Source organism: Rhinopithecus roxellana, chromosome 19 (genome assembly GCF_007565055.1).
Source record: "Rhinopithecus roxellana isolate Shanxi Qingling chromosome 19, ASM756505v1, whole genome shotgun sequence".
In the NCBI taxonomy this organism is placed as follows: domain Eukaryota; kingdom Metazoa; phylum Chordata; class Mammalia; order Primates; family Cercopithecidae; genus Rhinopithecus; species Rhinopithecus roxellana.
In genome coordinates, this window is record NC_044567.1 from 14,187,537 (window position 1) to 14,202,345 (window position 14,809).

A 14,809-nucleotide genomic window follows, 5' to 3' on the forward strand; every position below is an offset into this window, starting at 1 on the left:
ACCGAGAGGTGGGGCAAGGCGAGAGCATCGCGCATGCGCGGCCCAAAGACTTTTCTCCCGGATTCCAGCCGTCAAAGCCCGGCGCTCGGCCTGGCGCCAGCCGCCAGCCGCCTTCGGGACTGCTCCCCGCCGTGCCTGCCCTCCCTGGTTTAGGCATTGGAATGGCGGCGACATGAAGCGCGTTTTGTAAGATGGAGTCCCCGCAATTGGCTTGTCAGCACACCGCCGCAGGTGGTGTGTGCACGTGCACTGTCCGGCCGGCCGGCTCCCCACGTTACCCTGCGGGCGCCCTCCCCGCGCTGCCCGGACCTGCACTGCTGGCCGGTGTGTCAGGAGCCGGGCAGAGAAGCTCCGCAGCCACCCTGTCCGACCCCACCAGGCTGCAAGCTCTGTGACAGCAGAGGCCCCGCCTGGCGCGCGGAAGGCTGATCTTCCAACACCTAGCCCAGTGTCTGGCAGGATGCATGTGGAATGAACCCTTGCAAAGAACCCGCTAGCTAGGTTATGCGGCCTCTCAGATTAAAAAAACAAAAACAAAAAAACACAGCAGTACCTAGAAAGTCTACACCTTACTCAGAAGCACACAGCTGGTCATTGGGAGGGCCAAGGCTCGCCTCTGGCTCGCCTAAAGGCCATCCGGCCATCCTCTTAACTACTGCATTGCCCAGGCTTCCAGCTCAGGCCTGGGCCCTGCACTTGTGGCTTAAGGATCTCAAAGATACCTAGAGGCATTGGAGCAGGAAGCAGACACCATCCAGGCAACACCTGGGAACATTCACCTTTAATTCTGTTATAGGTTCCAGTATTTGCGCTGGCCCTTGTCAGCTGTGGGTAAGTCACCCATGGGCAAGAGTGGGGAGGGGCCTGCTCCTCCATGAACCACATCCTCAGTGTTGGCCAAATACCAGTGTTGGGTAGGCTTCCTGAGTCCACCAGGCCTGGCCATGTCCTGCACAGCATAGCTTGGACCTCTGGGCCTGAACCAGTATGCACATCAAGGCCCCCATTTCTCCTCACCACGGGGTCGCTTGTCAGCTCCAGGGGCCAGTCTGGCCCCACTGAGAACTTTTCAGTCAAGGGCCTGATGAGACTTGGGAATGCGCTTCTGCAGGAGGGCCCAGGCTTTCTCCACCTTCAGACAGGCCAGAATGTTGGGAGGAAGAGGGCAGGGTCAGGCAGCATCCACTGGAGACTCCTTCCCCACAACCCGGGCTTGCCCTGGCCACCAACCTGGCGTTGGGTGATATGCGGCTCCCACAAGGTGCTGAGCACCACGTGGCTCTGTTCCACAAGCTGCTGCCCGCTCATCTGGCTCTGCAGCCGGCTTTGAGCTGCAGCTTCACTCAGGCCATCCCTCTCCACAATGCGTCTTACAGCCTGGGCACAGACGAGACATTTGTCAGAAAGAATTCCAGCTCACAGGATAGGATCTGCAGTAGGGATGGTGTGGGGGGTGGGGCTGAGATACCTCAGTCTCAGGGATGACAACAGTCCACACCTCATGGACCAGGTTCTGCCAGCCGGCTTCAAGCAGCACAGCCGCATCAATCACGCACACACGCTTTCCTGTGGGGAGAGCCCAGTCACCGCCAGCAGTGCCAACGCTCTCCCAGGCAAAGCACACGCAACACAGTCCCAGGGTGAGCAGACAGTCCCACATGGGGCAGGGAAGCTCTTGGGGGAAGAATCAGCTTAACTGTCCCCTTGGCTGCTCCCATCCTCCCTCCCACTCACCCTCAGTCACAGCCCGATCCATCTCCTCTCGGGCCAGCTTTGCGATAATTGGCCACATAATGTCCGTGAGCATCTTCAGTTGCTTCTGGGGAGGGGAACAGAGGGCAGAGGTTACCTTCTCTAGAAGACGCCAGCCCGAGCAAGGTGGTGTTGGGAACAGATCAGTGGAATCGGCATTCTGGGCCAGACCAGAGAGGTCCACCAGACCCTGACCCCTGGGTCTAGTAGCGGCTTAGGAGCCCTTAGGAAACTGTTGTTTACCTTGTTCCCAAACACCCGGCTGCCTAGGACCTTCCTGTTGATGATGCCATCTTTATGGAGAATATCTGGACAACAGAGATAGACAACTGAGCACAGAGGCCTGGCTAGCTCCTCACTCCAGGCCACTTCCAGCCTTCCCCAGTTATTACCTGTTCCAAAGGCCTCCACCACAGGCTGGTAGGCAGGGCCACCTGGGGCATAGGCCCGATGACCCAGGTGGTCACTGTCAATGACAAATGCCCCCAGGCCCTTCAGCCGCTGAGCTATTGAGCTCTTCCCAGAGCCACTGATGCCAGTCAGCCCAATTACATAGAGACACGTTGGGAGCTCTGGCCTTTCCTAGGGGTAGGTGAAAGGGAACCCACAGTTACTGGGGCCCTCAGCCTCATGCCTGGGGCTGAGCCCCTCAGCTTCTACTCTTCAGCATTGCCAGCACACCCAAGCAGGAGGGAAGGAGGGAGAGAAGCTTACATATGGAGGCCGAAGCAGGTTTCCCAGCATTCGCTGGCGGAAGCTGGAGGAGCTGACTTTGTCCTCTTCATTCTCTGTATGTTTGACGTCCTTCAGCAGCTGGATCTGGTACAAGGCAAGCTCCTCCAGGTCCTGGGGTAAAGAGGAAAGGGTGAAAAGAGGGAAGGAGAGAGTGAGAGGAAGACCCTGACATCCAACCTGCCCCTCTATCCTCCCCAGGTTCCTCCTCCAACTCAGCGGGCAAACTGAGAACCAGTTCCTCCTTGCTTCTTCCCACCACCCTAAGCCCCTTCTCTCCTCTGGGGCCATGGTACTTCCAACGGCCCCCTCAAAATGGCCTTCCCCGTCCCCCATCCACTCCGCCTGCCAGTCTCCCTCAGGGGTTACATTCTCAAGGCGGAAGCGATTGACGGCCATGCCTCCACGATAGGTCTCCTCGCTGACCACCAGGAACTCCAGGGAGGGGTCAGAGCCAGCGGGCCCATAGGGGTCCAGCAGGGGAATGACATCAAAAGTCAAGGAAGGCTTGATGTCCACCAGGAACTCACTCAGATGTTCCACGCGTTCTGTATAAGGTTGGAGCAGCTCAGGGAGCAACTTGCCTAGAGAAGGAGCCCAGAAGAACAGTGAGATCTTTTTACTGGGAAGGAGAGTATGGGCCAGTTTGGGGAAAAGTGTCCCTAAGTACAGTATCTCCAGAGGGGGGTGGCAGAAAGGGTTCTGCTGGTAAGGCCTATGGTGACGGTGAGGGGAGCATGAAGGTGAACAAACTGGCAAGCACAATAGTCACTCCAAGGGCTGGCATGTGTCCAGAAAATAAGCCACCAGGAAACCACTCCAGAGAATGAGCAGTGCCAGAGGGCATCAGAGGCAGATGGAAAATTCCAAGACCCATGCCATGCTTGAGTTTCCTCCTCCTGTCTGTGGCACTGCTACCTGCAGCTCACTCACCCATTCATTCCCAGTGTCTCATTAGGGGGTATCACCTGGAAAACTTGCTAAAGTGCAGATCCCTTTGCTTCACATTTGGGGTATTCTGATTGAGTGGTGATTGGACCACATGCTGAGAAAGCTGTTCATTTGACAAAATGTCCTTGGCACCAACTGAGTGTCAACCACTGAGACATTTGGGAAGGCTGGGAAGTAATGAATGGCCCTACCCTTCCTTGATCTCGGCATAAGGGTCTGGGATGGGGAGATCTGGGGATCCTCCACTGCCCTAGTCCAGGGTCCCTCTCACTCACTCTTCAACAGATCTTTGTCTGCTACTCCCACCACAAGCTGCTCCTGGGCCAGGATGCAAGCGATACTGAGCAACACCTTGTGGGCGTTGTGCAGGCGGTCAAACGTGCCACCGACAGCACCACGGTAGTAGCCACGCACCGGCTGCTTTGGAGACCTGGCCACGGGGGAAGCTGGCCTGATCGTGGAGGGTAAGGGGACATCCAGGGACTCCATGGGCACCTCTCCTATCCCATAATCGGGGTATAGCAGCACCGAGGCCAGTCGCGGACAACAGCTGTAACAGCTGGTGGCGTATCGCACTAGCTGCTCCTTGACCGGGTTGTACTGGCTTCCATCCAGGGTCTGGAAATCTGTCAACACGACTTCTGGCGGGTGGGCGAGATTCTGGACTGAGGTGGGCAGGGGAGGGAGAAAGGTGCTCTTGGTTCGGATATTGGTCAGTAGGATTCTGACGTCCAGGTGCCTGTGGACGTCGGCGCCAGCATAGAGGTGCGTGATGAAATCAAGAACCTCAAACGTGGCCTGCACGGGGCTGGACGGGGGCTGAGCCGGGTCCTCCAGGCTCATGCCCGGCTGCAGGTGTACATAGAGTGTGTGATTCACCAGCCGGGCCGCCGACGTCAGGATGGGGGCCAGGCGAGGGGCCAGGGAGGCCAGCGGCGTCGTCAGCACCAGGAGACCCGACCGGAATACGGCCATGCTGCCCAGGCCTGCAGACAGTCAGGGAGACGAAGCGACGGTGACGGAAGGGCCTGCGGCCGAGGTAGAGGCCTGCACGGGGCCTTGCACCCCAGAGGAGACCTGGAGCAGGGACGGGGTTTCAATGCTGATCGAGAGGGGCGGGGGAGGGGATGGGGCCTGGCAGACGGCGCCTCGGGGCTGTGCTCTAAGCCTTGGTGTCCTCATTTCCCAGACGGGGCGGTGACTTCGCTGAACTGAGTCGAAATCCTGGGAGGGGGAAACTGTACAGGAACCCTTGTCACAGGGCTGGGGATCCAAAAATCCTGGGCCCTCTTGCTAAGCTGCACCAGAGTCTTCAAGGAATCGAAGAGGGACGCTAAAGGGGGACGCTCAAGCTCACGTCGGTCCCCTACTCACTGAAACCTCAAGGCTTTAGTTCCACTTGCACCACCGCGGAGGATTCCCTGGCGGCAACCCGGAAACACTAACAGAAACCGCAACTCGGAAACACTAACAGAAACCGCAACTCGGAACTACGGAAAATGAGGACGGTCAAACCTCTCGACTTCGCTTCATCACGGGATTCTCGCGAGACTTCTAGTGGCTTGGGACGCGTCCTGCTGATGGGGCGGGGCCGATCGCGAAAGCTCTGGAAGTGGGTGAAGCGTTAGTAGCGATATGATACCCGCCGGGACCCGGTGGAGAAAGTCAAGGCAGGATTCAAATCCTATTTCACAGATTCCCTTCTGGCCTAATGAGGAGAGATTAGCTTCAGCCAGGTCACCCAAGAGGCATCGCAAAGCCAGAACTAACACCCAGATTTCCTACGTTCCAGGGACGGAGGTGGGGATCACAGGGTTGCGCTGTGTCAGCCTTCCTCGTACCCTCTCAGTCCGAGGATCCTCACGTGGGAGGCTACTCGACAGGCCCAATTTCCTGTCTCTGGTTTGCTTCCACCTTCTGCCCTTCCATCCTGGGACAGCCCTTTGCTAGATACTGCATGACGTTCTTGCACTTTCCAGCCCCTAAAACTGTGAAACAGGCCGGGCGCGGTGGCTCAAGCCTGTAATCCCAGCACTTTGGGAGGCCGAGACGGGCGGATCACGAGGTCAGGAGATCGAGACCATCCTGGCTAACACGGTGAAACCCCGTCTCTACTAAAAAAAATACAAAAAACTAGCCGGGCGAGGTGGCGGGCGCCTGTAGTCCCAGCTACTCGGGAGGCTGAGGCAGGAGAATGGCGTGAACCCGGGAGGCGGAGCTTGCAGTGAGCTGAGATCCGGCCACTGCACTCCAGCCTGGGTGACAGAGCAAGACTCCGTCTCAAAAAAAAAAAAAACTGTGAAACTGTGAGCAAAATAAACTTTGATTCTTTACACATTTTCCAGTCTGGTTTTCTGATTTAGCCAGCACAAAACGAGCTAAGACACTTGGATTTTACTGAAATGGGAAGCCATAGGTGTTCTGAGCAAACACAGGAACAGACTTTTTTTTTTTTTTTTTTTTTGAGACAGAGTCTTACTCTGTCGCCCAGGCTGGAGCGCAGTGGCGGGATCTCAGCTCACTGCAAGCTCCGCCTCCCGGGTTTACGCCATTCTCCTGCCTCAGCCTCCCGAGTAGCTGGGACTACAGGCGCCCGCTACCTCTGCTGGCTAGTTTTTTGTATTTTTTAGTAGAGACGGGGTTTCACCGTGTTAGCCAGGATGGTCTCGATCTCCTGACCTAGTGATCCGCCCGTCTCGGCCTCCCAAAATGCTGAGATTACAGGCTTGAGCACCGCGCCCGGCCCAGACTTTTTTTTTCTTTCTTCTTTCTTTTTTTTTCTTTTCTTTTTTTTTTTTTTTTTTTTTGAGACGGAGTCTTGCTCTGTTGTCCAGGCTGGAGTGCAGTGGCACGATCTAGGCTCACTACAAGCCCCGCTTCCCAGGTTCACGCCATTCTCCTGCCTCAGCCTCCGGAGTAGCTGGGACTACAGGCGCTCGCCACCACACCTGGCTAATTTTTTTTTGTATTTTAAGTAGAGACGAGGTTTCACTGTGTTAGCCAGGATGGTCTCCATCTCCTGACCTCGTGATCTGGCCGCCTCAGCCTCCCAAAGTGCTGGGATTACAGGCGTGAGCCACTGTTCCCAGCCGAGTCTCACTTTTTTTACCCATGCTGGAGTGCAGTGGAGAAATCTCAGCTCACTGCAACCCCCGTCTCCCGGGTTCAAGCGATTCTCCTGCCTCAGCCTCCCGAGTAGCTGGAATTGCAGGCACAAACTACCATGCCCAGCTAAGTTTTGTATATTTTATAGAGACGGGGTTTCTCCATGTTGGCCAGGCTGGTCTCGAACTCCTGCCCTCAAGTGATTCACCAGCCTTGGGCTCCCAAAGTGCTGGGATTACAGGCGTAGCCACTACACCCGGCCTCTTTCTTTCTTTTTTGAGACAGGGTCTCCCTCTATTGCCCAGGCTGGAGTGCAGTGGGTGTGCCCACAATTTACTGTGGCCTCAACCTCCTGGGCTCGAACAGTCGTCCCACCTCAGCCTCCCAAGTAGCTGGGACTACAGATATATGTCACCACATCCAAATAATTTTTTTATTTTTTTGTAGAGAACGGGTCTCGTTTTGTTGCCCAGGCTCCCTTTTTTATTTTAATTTTTTTCATTTTATTATTATTCTGAGGTGGAGTTTCACTCTTCTTGCCCAGGCTAGAGTGCAATGGCACAATCACCACTCACTGCAGCCTACGCCTCCCAGGTTCAAGCAATTCTCCTGCCTCAGCCGCCTGAGTAGCTGGGATTACAGGCACGTGCCACCACACCTGTCTAACTTTTGGGTTTTTAGTAGAAACAGAGTTTCGCCATGTTGGCCAGGCTGGTCTTGAACTCCTGACCTCGGGTGATCCACCCACCTCAGCCTCCCAAAGTGCTGGGATTATAGGCGTGAGCCACCACGCCCAGCCAATTTTTATTTATTTGAGACAAAGTCTCTGTTGCCCAGGCTGAAGTGCAGTGTCCCAATCTTGGCTCACTGCAGCCTCAACCTCCCTAATTCAAGCGATTCTCCTTTGTCAGCCTCTGGAGCAGCTGCGATTACAGGCACCCACCACCATGCCTGGCTAATTTTTGTATTTTTAGTAGATACAGGGTTTCACCTGGTTGGTCTCAAACTCCTGACCTCAAGCAATAATATCCACCTCAGCCTCACAAAGTGCTGCAATTATAGGCATGAGCCATCACGCCCAGCCCTACCATTTTTAAAAGATCATTTTAAATGCACTGTGGTAATTTTACTGCTGATGGGCAAGAGTGGAATCAAGAAAACTAGTTAGGAGGCTACAGCTGTAATTCAAGGGAGAGAGGACACCGTGCAATCTGGAATAGGGTGATTTCGGAATATAGTTTGATGAGTAAAGCTAGAGCTGTCAGTATTTGCTGATGAATTGGTTGAAAGGTGAGAGAGACTGGAGGCAAGGACTACTCCAGGGTTTTTAAAATGAGTATTGGGGAAAAAGGAGTGGTCACATAGTAAAGTAGAGAAGACTGGGGAAGGAGCCAGTAGGAAGATTGGAAATCTGGAATTGGGGTTTGGACACATTAAGTTCATTGCATCAGGTGTTGTATTGAGTAGGCAGTTGGAGATACAGACCTGGAGTCTGTGGGAGACAGTGGGGTTTCTTTGGTGGGGGGTCATCGGCATCTAAGTGCTCTATTCGAAGTCATGGGACGCACAAAATTATTAACAATGTGTGGCCGGGCATGGTGGCTCATGCCTGTAATCCCAGCACTTTGGGAGGCCGAGGCAGGTGGATCATGAGGTCAGGAGATCGAGCCCATCCTGGCTAACACAGTGAAACTCCATCTCTACTAAAAATACAAAAAAAATTAGCCGGGCGTGGTGGCGGGCACCTGTAGTCTCAGCTACTCGGGAGGCTGAGGCAGGAGAATGACGTGAACCCAGGAGGCAGTGCTTGCAGTGAGTGGAGATTGTGCCACTGCACACCAGCCTGTGTGAAGAGCGAGACTCCGTCTCAAAAAAAAAAAAAAAAAAAGAAAAAAAAACCAATGTGAATATTCACAAGTTTGAAAAAAAAGTATGAATGTATGGAAGAGGGGGGTCACACTTTACCTCGTATTATCCCACCCCCAGGGGTGACCTGGTGAGCCACACCACACAGGTACACACATGCACACATACGTACCACAACACTGTCACAGAGGGGCAAAGGGGGTTAGTGAGAGCGGGACTCAGAGCAGATCTCAGGCCTCAGAAACCCATGCCACCTGGCCCCCCTTCCTGTGGCCTTCCTGGATGCTGCAGCGATAGCAGATCTGTCCGGGTCAGCAGGGCAAGGAGACTGGCAGGAGAGGGTGGCTGGGAGGCCTCTTCCTCCAAGAGCAGGGGCGGCACATCATCCAACAGGCAGAGAAGACTCTCATCCGGAGGTGGGGGCAGGTCAGGGTGGAGAGCCTGCCCCCTTCCCCCGGTGCCCCACACAAAGCTCCAAGAACTCCAGCAGGTTCCTGTCTGTTTCCACTTCCCAGATTTTCTGTGGTCATGTCCCTGCCCACTCCTAAGGGCCATCCCCCTCACCCTTCCCTCCCTCACAGACCCAGCTGAATCCCTCCATCAGTACCGCTCCCTCCTGGGGCACTCCTGCCCCCTTCCTCTGCCGCATCCTCACCTAGCCTCTTACCTGTTCACTCCTCTCCCGCACCAGACCTCCACAGAAGTTCAGAGAGTTTCTCTACAACCCTACTGCCCCTATCAATGACTCCTGCCCCCGCTGGGACTCTCCACTGGGCTCAGGAACGACAGGCCATTGTAGCAAAGTAGCCAGTCTAGTAGCCCCAGCTGGAACTCCTGGTGAGGCAGCTTCCCAGATGGTGGGGATCTCTCAGTCTTCTGGGGCAGAGCAGGGTGAGTGGGGCTGTCTCCCTTTGATTCATTTAACCCTCTTTCTTCTTTACACATTTGCAAAATGTGACAGTAGTTATATTCGTTCTAATAACAGTCCTTGTTGGCTATTAAGACCTCTATACCAGCACTTCCAGGCATTATCTCCACCATTACTAAAACCCATTAGATAGGCATTATTATACCCATTTTACAGATGAGAAAGACTCAGAGGGCCGGATGGGGTGGCTTATGCCTGTATGCCCAGCACTTTGAGAGGCTGAGGCAGGCGGATCACTTAAGGTCAAAAGTTTGAGACCAACATGGAGAAACCCCATCTCCACTGAAAATACAAAATTAGCTGGGCATGGTGGTGCATGCCTGTAATCCCAGCTGAGGCAGGAGAATCACTTGAACCCGGGAAGCAGAGATTGTGGTGAGCCGAGATCGCCCCATTGCACACCAGCCTGGGCAACAAGAGCAAAACTCTGTCTCAGGGGAAAAAAAAAGAAAGAAAGAAAAGAAAGACTCAGAGAAAGCAAGGAAGTTGCCTGAGGTCTCATGGCTAATGGGGTCCAGGTCATAACCTGACTCTACTCCAACCCAAGTCCCACCTAACTCCTCCTGCAGATGACGGGTCTCACTCCGTCGCCCAGGCTGGAGTGCAGTGGCCCCATCATGCTCACTGCACCCTCCAACTCCTGGGCTCAAGGAATGGTGCCACTGTGCTGATTTTTAAGTTTTTTATTTTTGTAGAGATGGGGGTCTCACTATGTTGCTCTGGCTGGTCTCCAACTCCAGGGCTTGAGCAATCCTCCTGTCTCCGTCTCCCAAAGCGCTGGCATTACAGGCGACAGCCATCGCGCCTAGCTGCGCAGGTAAAACTGGCTAACGCGATCTATCTTAGCCACCCATAGCCGCCGCCACCACCGTCGCCCCGTCCCCAGGGACCACACAGACCCAGAGGACAAAGAAGGGCGAGGGAGACAGCGGCTGAGGAAGACTTCAATGCGGGGCGGCTGGAGGATCGCCGAGCTCAGGGTCCCCCACCCCACTGGGCCCGGCCCCGCCCCCAGTCCCCGCCCCAGCCTCGGCCTCTGCCGGATCGTCGCCGAACACGTGCCGGTGCATGGCGGCAACGTAGTTGGAGCCGCTGGGGTCGTCCAGGCGCATCCGCAGCAGGGGCAAGAAGCGCTCGGTGGTGAAGTAGCGCAGCGTCGGCTTCGGGGCGCGCAAAGCGGTGAGGAAGACCTGCGACAGCGGGAGGAGAGCTCTGGCCACCAATGCGCGCCGGAGGACGCACCGCCCCCGCGCCCGGAGTCCAGCCCCGCGCTCACCTCCACCACCTCCTCAGGGGTCTGCGCCGCCTCGCGAAAGACCTGCTTGCTGTGGGCGAGGTATTGGTAGAAGCGGTGGAAGGTGTGGATGTCCGTGCGGTCCAGCACCTCGTCTGGGCTGCCCAACACCTTCTCCATGAAGGCGGTGTGCACTGGGCCGCACTCGATCAGGCTCAAGCTGACGGCCCGAGAGCAACGAGTGGGCGGGGGCAGACGCTAGCCAGGCACCAGTCCCAGCCCCAACCCCAGCCCCAGCCCCGACCACGTCCCGGGCCCCGCACCGCTGCGCTGCGAAGTGAGGCAGAAAGGGCGCTGGTGATAACCAGAACATTTGAAACGCGGGTTCCTGCTGGAGCAGCCCTCCCAAATCCATCTAAGGCTACGCGGGAGCCCTGGCACACAGCAAATGTGAGCCGGGCAGGGAGGGCCAGAGAGATCGTCCCAGAGCAGCTCCCGCATGACGGGGTGCTCGGGGTCTCTAGGTCAGAGTTCAGAGGGTTGGGGAGGCGGAAGTGTTGACTCACTGGACCCCAAAGGGCAGCAGCAGAACCGCCAGACTCTCGCATAAGCCTTCGAGCGCGAACTTGCTGGCACAGTAAACGTCATTGAAGGGTAGCCCTTAGGTGGGGAGACGAGGTTCCTGAGGCCCAGGGGCCAGGGGGTCATACCCGGGAAGGCGGTGCCCCTCCAAGCTGACTGCACCCCTCCCCCCAACCCCCCACCCTCCCACCGGAGCCTGCCTTCAAGGCTCAGCTCCCCACACAAAGAATCTGGAGCTGCGGAGGCCAGTACCTACCACTCACCCATCAATCCTCCCACGCTCCCGGTCACCAACACGCGTCCCGAACCGCGCCGCTTCATGTCTGGCAGGAAGGCCTGCAGCACCCGCACCGTCCCCACCACGTTCACGTCCAGCACAGAGGCCACGGCGTCCTCCCCCACCGCCTCCAGCGGCCCCAGCAGGCCCAGGCCTGCGTTACACACTGCAGGGACAGAGGCCCGACCAGCCTGCCTCAGCATCACCCTCAGCACAGCCTGTCCCCTCGTGCTCCCTGGGCCTCGGGACATGTTGGGTTGAAGGCAGGGTGGAGAAAGCTTCTAGGAGCCCATGTGTTTCTGGGAAGCTCACCCAGCACGTCCACACGGCCCTCGGTCACGCGTTCCCGGGCAGCGGCCACGGATTTTGAGTCCCTTACGTCCAGCTGCAACGTCTCTAGGGATCCCAGAGGGCATCCCCAGGCCCGGGCCGCCTCCCACAGCCGGCCCTGTGTTTTCAGGTCCCTCAATGTGGCATATACTGGAGGTTTTGGGAGAGAAGGAAGATCTGACTTGTCTTCTGGCCTCCAGGGGCTCCTCCCTTCTCTCCCTCCCTGTCCCTAGGTACCTTTGAAGCTCTGGGATGGGTCTGAAGCCAGACGTACCGCCAAGTGCAGGCCGATGCCTGAGGAGCAGCCGGTGATGAGCACCACGGTGCGGGCCATGGTGAGACTGTGGGGACAGGCTGGGGCTCTGGGCTGGATATCACCTGCTTCGCTTCACCCCGCCCCGCTGACGGGCCCCCACCCCTTGTTGTGTCTCCCACGCAATCTCAAGGATAAGCCCTCCTGCCGGTCCCTGGCCTGATCTCCCCACCCTGTTCTGAGCCAAAACAGACATGAGCCCACTGCTTGGAACACCAAACTGTCCTGGTTGCTGGTCAGAGGGAGGGGAGGTGTGGGTTCCCATATGGGCACAGAGTGGCCCCCTGGGCAGATTCCCCTGGGTATGCCTCTGTGCCACGGAGCAATTATAGTGACCACAGTTTGCTGCAGAGGCTGTGAAAGTAAAGGTGCTGGGAGGTGGGAGATGATTGTATATGTGTTGGTTTTGTCCACGGTTCCTAGCTCATAACTCACATGACCATGGTTACAGTCTTTCATTGTAATGTTGGGGCGCCTCAGGCCTCAAAAAACAGCCTCTCCTCTCTCTGACCTTCTCCTGTCCTCTTTTCAGCTGCCCAAGGCAGAACTCTAATCTGATTGTGGTTGTAGGATCCTCATTCCAGAGTGGGTCCTTGCCCCATACCCTGGAGAAAGGAATGCTGCACAAAGGCCCAAAGAATCTGGACCAGCCTTGCTAGGCTTAGATCAGACCCTTTTTGCCCAGTCACATTATCACAGTTGTCCATGCTTCAATCATGGACAGCCAATGGAGTTCTCCATAAAAGACCCAAAGGACAGGGTTTGGGGAGCTTCTTAGAGCTCAACACGTGGAGGCTGACAAAAGGTGAAGAGCTCATCCATGTGCCCGGAGGGTGACGTAACCCAAACTCTACGGAGATAGAAGCTCCTGCTCTGGACCCTTCCAGACCACCCTGTCTGTATCTCTCTTTTTTTTTTGAGACGAAGTCTCGCTCTGTCGCCCGGGCTGGAGTGCAGTGGCCGGATCTCAGCTCACTGCAAGCTCCGCCTCCCGGGTTTACGCCATTCTCCTGCCTCAGCCTCCCGAGTAGCTGGGACTACAGGCGCCCACCACCTCGCCCGGCTAGTTTTTTGTATTTTTTAGTAGAGACGGGATTTCACCGTGTTAACCAGGATGGTCTCAATCTCCTGACCTCGTGATCCAGCTGTCTCAGCCTCCCAAAGTGCTGGAATTACAGGCTTGAGCCACCACACCCTGCCTGTCTGTATCTCTTCATCAGGCTATTTATTTCTAACCTTTAAAATATCATTCAAGGCTGGGCACAGTGGCTCATGCCTGTAATCCCAGCACTTTGGGAAACTGAGGCAGGGGGATTGCTGGAGCCCAGGAGTTCAAGACCAGCCAGGGCAAGAGTGAGACCTGGTCTCTACAAAAAATATTTTAAAATTAGCTGGGTGTGGTGGTGTGTGCCTGGAGTCCCAGCTACTTGGTGGGGGATCAAGGCTGTAGTGAGCCAAGATCGTGACACTGCACTCCAGCCTGGGTGACAGAGCCAGACCCTGCCACTGTACTCACTCTGGGTGATAGAGTGAGACCCTGTCTCAAAAAAAAAAATGAAGAGAGAAAAAAATTTTCCTCTGCAATAAAGCAGTAAATAAGGGTTTCCCTGTGTTTTTTGGGTCACTATAGCAAATGAGTTGACTCCATAGAGGGGAAGGGGGTCTCAGGAACTCCAACTTGAAGCCAGTCAGTCAGAAGTTCTCGGGACCAGGACTTTTGACCTGTGGGAAGGAGGGTGTAGTCTCATGAGTCTGTGCCCTCACCCTGTGGTGTCTGATGCCGTCTCTGGTTGATTACATTGGAACTGAACTTGAGGACATCCAGCTGCTCTTCACTGCTTGCCGCGTGGGAAAAATCCTCCAAATATTTGGTGACAGAAGTCTCCTGTGTTGGTGACTGTTGTGGCATGACAGCTAAGGAAAACACTGTTTGAAAAGACATTTTCCTGGCCAGAAGCAGTGGCTCACGCCTGTAATCCCAGCTCTTTTTAAGAGGCTGAGGCGGGCTGATGATGAGATCAGGAGTTCGAGACCTGCCTGGCCGATATGGTGAAACCCTGTCTCTACTAAAAATACAAAAATTAGCCCGGCGTGGTGGCACACGTCTGTAGTCCCAGCTACTCAGGAGGCTGAGGCAGGAGCATGGCATGAACCCAGGGGCCGGAGCTTGCAGTGAGCCGAGATGGCGACACTGTACTTCGGCCTGGGCATCAAAGAGATACTGTCTCTAAAAAAAAAAAAAAAAAGTTTTCTTTCAACAGGAGGCATTCTCCATTCAAAGGGTTAGTATTAACAACAGGGATGTGATCCAACACTATGGCTCACTCCTCTAATCCCAGTACTTAGGGAGGCCAAGGCAGGAAGGCAGGTGGATCACTTGAGGTCAGGAGAGCAAGACCAGCCTGGTCAACATGGTAAAACCCCGTCTCTACTAAAAATATAAAAATTAGCCAGGCGTGGTGGTGTAAGCCTGTAAGACTGTTAGCTCCCAGCTAACCTGGAGGCTCAGACAAAAAAATCGCTTGAAACCAGGAGGTAGAGTTTGCAGTGAGCAAAGATTGTGCCATTGTACTCCAGCATGGGCAAAGAGCAAGACTCCATCTAAAATAAAACAAAACAAAACAACAAACAAAAACAGGGATGTGAGGCAAGGGATGGGAGAACAGGTCCCACCCCAGGGCCATGCTATAGCCTTGAGTCCTCCCAATCATGGCAGCAGTGACATTCTCATTCTGACAG

The 14,809-nt window shown here is 55.5% G+C and overlaps 2 protein-coding genes across 4 annotated transcripts; both read right to left on the reverse strand.

Annotated features, from left to right (window-relative positions):
• Positions 1–765: 765 nt before the first annotated feature.
• COASY (Coenzyme A synthase) lies at positions 766–4,973 on the reverse strand. 2 transcript variants are annotated; one of them, XM_010386093.2, is made up of 10 exons: positions 4,810–4,939; positions 3,711–4,421; positions 2,854–3,068; positions 2,467–2,598; positions 2,145–2,334; positions 1,996–2,060; positions 1,735–1,819; positions 1,469–1,566; positions 1,231–1,377; positions 766–1,132 (listed from the first exon to the last, which is right to left on the reverse strand). In XM_010386093.2, exons 2-10 carry the CDS (start codon positions 4,408–4,410, stop codon positions 1,070–1,072), a joined length of 1,695 nt encoding a protein of 564 aa, XP_010384395.2. In that variant the 5' UTR covers positions 4,411–4,421; positions 4,810–4,939; the 3' UTR covers positions 766–1,069. The 2 variants fall into 2 exon arrangements, with proteins under 2 accessions (XP_010384395.2, XP_030778691.1); XM_030922831.1 differs by having other exon boundaries at positions 3,711–4,973.
• A 5,029-nt stretch (positions 4,974–10,002) lies between these two features.
• On the reverse strand, positions 10,003–14,739 carry HSD17B1 (hydroxysteroid 17-beta dehydrogenase 1). 2 transcript variants are annotated; one of them, XM_030922832.1, is made up of 7 exons: positions 13,835–14,739; positions 11,995–12,051; positions 11,740–11,907; positions 11,414–11,593; positions 11,135–11,228; positions 10,611–10,788; positions 10,003–10,524 (listed from the first exon to the last, which is right to left on the reverse strand). In XM_030922832.1, the coding sequence occupies exons 1-7, from the start codon at positions 14,217–14,219 to the stop codon at positions 10,279–10,281; spliced, it is 1,308 nt and encodes a 435-aa protein (XP_030778692.1). In that variant the 5' UTR covers positions 14,220–14,739; the 3' UTR covers positions 10,003–10,278. The 2 variants fall into 2 exon arrangements, with proteins under 2 accessions (XP_030778692.1, XP_030778693.1); XM_030922833.1 differs by having other exon boundaries at positions 11,995–12,098.
• Positions 14,740–14,809: the final 70 nt, after the last annotated feature.